This window comes from Procambarus clarkii, chromosome 40 (assembly GCF_040958095.1).
Source record: "Procambarus clarkii isolate CNS0578487 chromosome 40, FALCON_Pclarkii_2.0, whole genome shotgun sequence".
NCBI classification, from domain to species: domain Eukaryota; kingdom Metazoa; phylum Arthropoda; class Malacostraca; order Decapoda; family Cambaridae; genus Procambarus; species Procambarus clarkii.
Window position 1 is genome coordinate 28,742,375 of NC_091189.1, and position 8,408 is coordinate 28,750,782.

At 52.3% G+C, this 8,408-nt stretch overlaps 1 protein-coding gene across 1 annotated transcript in view; it reads left to right on the forward strand.

The window, feature by feature from the left end:
• The window catches only part of LOC123758006 (uncharacterized), a 28,858-nt gene extending 26,796 nt beyond the window's left edge, over nt 1-2,062 (forward strand). Inside the window, exon 7 of the mRNA XM_069338911.1 lies at nt 789-2,062. Coding sequence (XP_069195012.1) covers nt 789-1,218 — 430 coding nt within the window. The 3' untranslated portion in view covers nt 1,219-2,062. The remainder of the gene's footprint in view (nt 1-788) is intronic.
• Nucleotides 2,063-8,408: the final 6,346 nt, after the last annotated feature.

The following is an 8,408-nucleotide window of genomic DNA, read 5'->3' on the forward strand; positions in this document are numbered from 1 at the left end:
TGGCGCCTTTTGGATGGCTTAATCTTTTATCAATCACCTTTGTCAAGTTTTCAAAGCTTGCATTAATATTTTGATATTAACAGGCCTGGTGTATATCTTGGAGCAATTAGTCCCAGGGCTCCTCTGGAGCTTACTAGCAACGGGTCTACCACAGACGTGCCTGGTGGTGTGACCACCACCATACCTAGCAGTGTGACCACCACCACCACTACTACCACCCCCACCACTCCTACTCCCACGACCACCATCCCCGCCCCTACCCCCACCACGACTATCCCCACCACCCCCGTCCCCACGACCACTACCCCCATTACCACTGTCCCGACGACTGTCCCCACTACCACCACCCCCGTCCCCACTACCACCACCCCCGTCCCCACTACCACCACCCCCGTCCCCACTACCACCACCCCCGTCCCCACTACCACCACCCCCGTCCCCACTACCACCACCCCCGTCCCCACTACCACCACCCCCGTCCCCACTACCCCCACCACCCCCGTCCCCACTACCCCCACCACCCCCGTCCCCACTACCCCCACTACCACTATCCCGACGACTATCCCCACGACCACCATCCCCGCCCCCACTACCCCCACTACCCCCACCACCACCCCCACCACTACCCCCACCACTACCCCCACCACTACCCCCACTACCACCACTACCCCCACTACCACCACTACCCCCACTACCACCACTACCACTATCCCCACGACCACCGCCACCACTATCCCCACGACCACCGCCACCACCACGATACCTAACAGTGTGCTCCCCACTCCCAGTGGGACCTCCAACACAAAGGCAAGATCTGGTCTGCCCACCAACCAAAGTACAAAGCATATAACACCCTCGAGATCGAAGGAAATGGTTCCATCGGTAGTGTTGTCTCCACCCTCCACGAACTCGACCACAAGAACACCAGAGTATACTTCTCAACTGGTGACAACGGTCAACTCAACACTCGTGATGTCTCTAACACCTGTGGCACCTATAGATGCAAATATCTCTGTCAAGAGTTCCTCCATGATGGCCCAGAGCACGACGCCGCCAGTCAGCCCCACACCCATCACTACCTCGTCCAGTGAACTGAGCTACCAGCCAGGCGGCGCCAGTGTTCCCCGGGGGGCGGTGTTGCTAGGGTTCTTGCCCAGCTCTGCACTAATCTCTCTCGCTGTAGTAATTGTAACGGCTATGATTTTCATATTGTTTTAATTTGCAATCTAGATTTTATTTTTTTTTATGTATATATAGAAAATTGTTTCCACATTTTCTGAATAACGCTGGAACGTTTTTTAACGATTGTACAAAATATAGCAGACTTCCTGACGAAGACGTAGGAAGTTGTTGCAGGGTTTCCTAAAACAATATTTGACAATTAGTTTCCGTATCGTCCATGGGTGAGGGCGTCATTAAGAACCACATTAGTTTATTTAAAATATATACCATTAGTATCTTGGCCAGCTCTATAAATTTGTAATGTAATACCATTTTAGACTTAAAATTATAGCATCTTCTCCAAAACCAATCGTATTAATTGACCACAAGGTGATTAAACGGGGAACATTTAATTGTATAAAAATGTACTAAAAGTGAAACTTTTAGTTGTAAATTAACAGCTCGATTGGCCATTTTAATTGGATGAACGACACTTAACCCTTTATAGCTGTACCGTCCCCCTCCCTCGCCATCTTGCTCTAATATAAACCCCATCCTAAAGTCCAATAGAAAATATGGTAAATGGAAAATTTGCTGTTCCCCCCAAGCAATATAAAGATTCATTACATTAAATATCATAATGTTTTTGAGGAGTGTTCAAGGGTTTCTGCTTCGTCTCTAGCAGCTACATAATCCCCCAGGCTTGGTGCATTCTTTTGATACTTGGTTATATCTAGCATGATTAATGAAGTGTAAATTGGTACAAGAATGGATGAAAGAAGGCAGCTAGAGTAAAATAACTTTGGGAATATGTATGATCTGACAAATTAAGTAGCAATAAATAAGCCTGTACTTGCCTTAATTTTATGCATTTTTTATTGTAAAATAAAACTAATTAAATCTTCTAGCTTGCTTTCCCCTCTTGTCAAAATGACATCTTAAACAAGGAAAACGCATACTTAAAGTATAACTTGTAGAAACTCCTTGGTGCATACTCCAACATACACTAGCCAGTCCACTCCCCCTCCCCATTCAGCCCGTTGGCGCCGTGAGGGAGCTTGCTGGACGGCTGTCGGGGTGTGATGCTCCGTGGGACAGTCCTCTGTCCTTTTGTGGCCTTATGCTCCTGCTGCTGTCTTCTAATTGTGCCGGATTGCTTTAACTTTTCCTTATGTTCCGTTTTTCTCCCCCTCTTCTATCTGTTTATAGTTTCCTGCCGACCTTTTGCTCGTTTTGGTTTTTCTTTTGGACTTCTATTTTGCTGCCCGGGTGATTGGGGAGGCATACTCTTGCGCCCGTTGAACTGTAGTACCCGACGTAGAGAGCGAGGGGAACCTTTTATTGTCAATCCTCCTTTCGTCACTGAACCCGCTCTCGATGGACTGACGGTTCTTAAGGTGGCGTTTGTGGGCGTATACTCACGACGCACCTCTAGGAGGCCCCAGCATGATCGGCGATAGCTTCTTGTTGGGTGTCCTGCCTCTAATTGTGGTTCCATGGTGGGTGTGGGGGCATATTCGTGAATATTTTTCTCTTCGTACCCATGTCTAATTCTGTTCATTTACCTTCTTAGGCTCGTGGGGTGGGCGACCAAGCCCCCCCAGAGTTGGTCCGTATTGGAAGACCGGGCTCTGTAGCCTTCTCTGCATTTTGCCCCGACCTTGCTCCTCCTGACCTCTCTGACTACTCCCCTCGGCTCCCCTCCCTCCCTCTAAAATAAAAAAAATAAAAGATTATTCAGGTAAAGTACATACATGAAAGAGGTTTTACAAAAATTTATAATTTATAGTTAGAGCTAGTACATACAATGCCTAAAGCCACTATTACGCAAAGTGTTTCGGGCAGGAAAAACATTGAAGACTAAAACTTAGACCACCCCTATTATTAACACTGTGGTTAGGTCGAGCCCCAAGCCCCCAGTGATGATTACCTCGTCCCCTGGCACGGCTCAGTCTCGTGACTACTGCGCCTTTTAACTCCTCTAGGGATTCTCAACGCCGTCCTCGACATGGCCGCACTCGTTAGATTCCTTCCCGTTCTGATGCATGTCAAGCCTTGTTTGGTCCCGCTTCGTGGGCCAAATACTTTGATCTCCTCCCCCCCCTCCCCGCTCAGCTCGTTGTCGCCGTGTGGGGGCTTAGTGGGCGGCTGCCGGAGTGTGATGCTCCTTGGGACAGTCCTCTGTCCTTTTCTAGCCTTGTGCTCCTGCTGCCGTCCTCTCCAATTCTGCTGGGCATCTTTTCCTTTTCCTTCCGTTTCGTTTTTCTCCCCCCTCTTCTCCTATCTGCTTGCCGTTTCCTACCGACCTTTTGCTCGTTTTGGTTCTTCCCTTGGACTTCTTCTATTTTGACGCCCGGGTGCTTGAGGAGGCATACTCATGCACCCGTAGAACTGCAGTACCCGACGTAGAGAGCGAGGGGAACCTTTTATTGTCAATCCCCACTTCGTCACTGAACCCGATCTCGACGGACTGTCGGTTTCTTAAGGTGGCGTTTGTGGGGCGTATACTCGCGACGCACCCCTAGGAGGCCCCGACAAGATCGGCGATAGCTTCTTGTTGGGTCCCCCTCCCCGCTCAGCTCGTTGTCGCCGTGTGGGGGCTTCGTGGGCGGCTGCTGGAGTGTGATGCTCCTTAGGACAGTCCTCTGTCCTTTTCTAGCCTTGTGCTCCTGCTGCCGTCCTCTCCAATTCTGCTGGGCACCTTTTCCTTTTCCTTCTGTTTCGTTTTTCTCCCCCCTCTTCTCCTATCTGCTTGCCGTTTCCTGCCGACCTTTTGCTCGTTCTGGTTCTTCCATGGACTTCTTCTTTTTTGACGCCCGGGTGCTCGAGGAGGCATACTCATGCACCCGTAGAACTGCAGTACCCGACGTCGAGAGCGAGGGGACCCTTTTATTGTCAATGCCCACTTCGTCACTGAACCCGATCTCGACGGACTGTCGGTTTCTTAAGGTGGCGTTTGTGGGGCGTATACTCACAACGCACCCCTAGGAGGCCCCGACAAGATCGGCGATAGCTTCTTGTTGGGTGTCCTGCCTCTAATTGTGGCTCCATGGTGGGTGTGGGGGCTCATTCGTGAGTGAATTCTTAATTTCGTCAAGATGATAACCCCTGTTTCGGCTGCTTCTGGCTTACCTTTTCAGGCTCGTGGGGTGGGCGACCAAGCCCCCGAGTCGGTCCGTATTGGAAGACCGGGCTCTGTAGCCTCCGCTGCATTGGGCCCCGACCTTGCTCCTCCTTTGGCCTCTCTGACTCCTTCCCCTGGCTCCCCTCCCTCCTCTGTGGTTGGGTCGAGCCCCAAGCCCCCAGTGGTGACTACCTCGTCCCCTGGCGCGGCTCCTTCTCTAGTTGTAACTACTGCGCCTTTTAACCCCTCTCTCTCTGGGGGTTCTCACCGCCGTTCTCGTCACGGCCGCCCTCGCTCGTTTCCTTGCAGTTCTGCTACCTATCAAGCCTTGTTTGGTCCCGCTTCGTGGGCCAAATATTTTGATCTCCACCCTCTTGATTCTGCGCCTCCTGACGATTTCTCCCTTCATCGACATCTCATTGATTCCGTGGATGCCTCCATTACTTTCAACCCCACTCGTCTCGGTACACGTGTCGTTGCTGCTCCTTCTCAGGATGCTGCTTCCCGCTTGGCTGCCTTATCCTGCCTTGGCGAGACCCCCGTTCGGGTCTCGAAGAACGCTCAATTGAATGCCAGTGTTGGCACTATTTTGCTCCCGCCCCATGTTGCAACCGGTGTTCGGGACCTGCGCGACTGCCACGACGATATTCGCCATATCCTCGCTGCCCAGGGCCATTCTATTCTCCAGGTGGACACGTTTACTCGTCCCCCTCGTGGTCGTCGCCGTCAACCCCTCCGGGTTGTGAAGATTACCTTTGATGGTAGGACCCTTCCACCCTCTGTCATTCTTGCTGGTGCCAGGTGCTCTGTCCAGGAGTACATTCCTTCTCCTCGGCTCTGCAACAAGTGCTGGAGGTTTGGGCATGGTGCCCTCCGCTGCTCCGAGACTGTCTCTCTCTGTCCTTTGTGTGGTGGCGAAGGTCACTCTAAGTCGGAGTGCACTTCTCCCCAGGCTCGTTGCCTCAACTGCGGTGAGGCCCATCCTACCTTCTCCCGTGCGTGTGTCCATTACAAGCTTGAGGCAGCCGTCCTCAACCTGAAGCACCGGGAGCGTTTATCTTTTCCTGAGGCGAGGCGCCAGGTTCGCCGGCTCCCGCCTTATGCTAATATCTCTTATGCTCGCGTGTTGCGCTCTTCCTCTCCTCGTCCTTCTCGCCTTCCTCAGACTCACAACCGTTTCCGGGCCTTGGACCCTGATGCGCCCACTGCCCCCTCCTCTGTTCCTTTGGGTTCTCTCCCGAAGAATCCTCCTCCTGGTCCTCTGTCTGGGGTTCCCCTTCCTTCTACCCGGTCTGTCGTGTCTTCTGTGTCTTCTTCCTCGTCCCCCTCCGATCCTCCTTCCCATCCTCTTCCTCCATCTATTGGCTCTCCCCACCGCCTGTCGGTGCGGGCGGATGTCCATCGCTCTCCTAACGGCCGTCGTGTGTGCTCTCGTTCGGCTTCTCCTGTTGAGACACTGGAATCCGTTGCCCGGTACGTAGTTGCTGGGACACCGATGTCTTTAAGTCAGAAGCGTAAGCCTGGCTCCTCTCCTTCCTCTTCCCCGGCGGGTAAGAAGGCTTCGCTTTCTTCCTCAGCTCCTCCTCCTGGCTCTGTTGCTCCTTCCCCTCCCGTTTCAGTGCTTGCGCCCCCTGTTCCTGCTATGGAGGTTTCTTTGGCCCCTGCTTCCCTTTCGGTTGCTGCTCTTGCTGGGGTGCGCTCCCCTCTTTCTACTCCCCCTCCTCCTGCTGCTGTCCTTGACGGCTCCTCTCCGTTGTCTCCTCCTCTTCCTCCTCCTCCTCCAGACCCTGCCCGCCCACCTTTGCTCTGTTCTCCCGTTTCCTTCCCTCCGTCTTTGCTCAGTTTACCCATGCCCCCTAACCCTGACTTTGCTGACCCTGATCCCGACCCTGATATTCTTTAACGTGCTCTGTTGGTCTTTCGCCTTTGTTTCTTCCTTGTTCTCTGTTTTTGTCCTTTCTCTTCTCGTCGTTGTCCATTCTTCAATGGAACGTTCGAGGTTATTACGCCAATTTCCTCGAACTCCAACTTCTGATTTCGCGGTTTTTGCCCCTTTGTGTCTGTCTCCAGGAGCCAATGCTTGGTGCTCGTCCTGGTCGTTTTCGTGGCTATTCCTTTCTCTCCCCCCCCCCAGCCATTGCTGGGGCTTCTAATTCTTCTGCTCTTTTGATTCGGGCTGATGTTCCCTTTGTTCCTTTACTTTTTCCTTCGCCTCTCCATTGTTCTGCTGCTCGTATCTTTGTGGGGAAATGGTACACAGTTTGTTCCATTTATCTCCCCCCCCGAGTGTCCCGCTCTCTCTTCCTGATTTGAAACACCTCCTGGACTCCTTGCCGGAGCCTGTGCTCCTGCTGGGTGACTTCAATTGTCGTCATTCTCTTTGGGGTGACGTTCTGACGAATACCCGGGGTCGCCTCCTTGAGCCGTTTCTCCTCTCTTCTTCCCTGTCTCTTCTGAATTCTGGTGAGCCCACTCATTTGGACTCTCGGACTCGCACCCTTTCTTGTCTTGATCTTTCTCTCTGCTCTTCTTCTCTTTACTTAGATTTCACGTGGCAGGTTCTTGATGACCTCCATGGAAGTGATCATTTCCCCATCCTTGTTTCCTTTTTCTCTTTTCGCCCTTCCCTCTCTTTCCCTAGGTGGCAGTTTGCTAAGGCAGACTGGACCCTATTTACCCTCAGTGCTGCTCTCCCTGACCTCTCCCTTCTGCCTCTCTCTCGCGCTCTCCTCCTTTTTCATGACACTGTCTTCAACGCTGCCCTCCGCTCTATTCCTCGCTCTTCCTCTCGGGGTCCACGGAAGTGCGTTCCCTGGTGGAATGCGGACTGTGCTCGGGCTGTCCGCTGTAAGCGTGCAGCCTGGAAGAGGCACCGCCGTAGGCAGACGACCGATTCTTTTCTTTTCTTTCGGAAAGCGAGTGCGGTGGCCCGTAGGGCCATCCGTACGGCTAAACGTGAATGTTGGGCATCTTATGTCTCATCAATTACGTCCGAGACCCCTCTGGCCCAGATCTGGAAGCGTATCCGCAAGATAGCGGGTAAGTTCGTTCCCGATGTTTCACCGGTCCTTCACCTCCATGATACTCTTGTGGCGGACCCGTTGCAGGTCGCTTCCGAACTGGGTTCCCATTTTTCTTCTGTTAGCTCTGGTCTTCATCTTCCCCAATCTTTCCTTCTTCGTAAACCTGTCCTTGAGTCTCGTCCTTTAGATTTCTGCACTCATCTTCAGCTTCCCTATAATGATCCCTTCTCTCTCTCTGAACTTCGTTCTGCCCTGGCCCTCTGCGGTTCTACGGCGGCGGGCTCCGATGGTATTCATTATGAGATGCTTCGCCATCTCCCTCCGGGCACGTCTCAGTATTTACTGAGTCTGTATAATCGGATCTGGGAGTCGTCGTCAGTCCCTGAGGACTGGCTCGATGCCGTTGTCCTCCCTGTTCGCAAACCGGGGTCTCTGGGTACTTCCCCTAAGGACTTTCGCCCTATTGCTCTCACAAGTTGTGTCTGCAAACTCTTTGAACGTATGGTTCGTCTGATGTGGTTCCTGGAACACCATCACCTCCTCTCCCCTTCTCAATTTGGTTTCCGCAAGTGCCGCAGCACGACAGATGTCCTGGTGAACTTGAAGGTCTATATTCGTACTGCTTTTGCTGCGAAGACCTCCGTTGTTGCCGTCCTTTTTGACCTAGAAAAGGCTTACGACACCACTTGGCGTTATCATATCCTCTCTCAACTTCATTCTTTTGGCCTTCGTGGTCATCTCCCTCTCTTTCTCCGCAGCTTCCTCTCTCGTCGTTCCTTTCGGGTGCGCCTTGGTACCGCTCTCTCTCCCTCTTTTCAGCAATACGAAGGTGTGCCCCAGGGTAGTGTTCTGAGCACTACTCTTTTTCTTGTTGCCCTCAATGGTCTTCTTTCCTCTCTTCCTTCTGGTGTCTTCTCCGCTCTCTATGTCGATGATCTTACCCTTTGTTGTCAGGGTGATGATTCGCCTCTCCTTCAACGCCGGCTTCAACTTGCAATTGATGCCGTGTCGTCTTGGGCCACAGGTCATGGCTTCAAGTTCTCTACTTCTAAGACTTGTGCCATGACTTTTACGCGGAAACGGGTTGTTCTTCGTCCCTC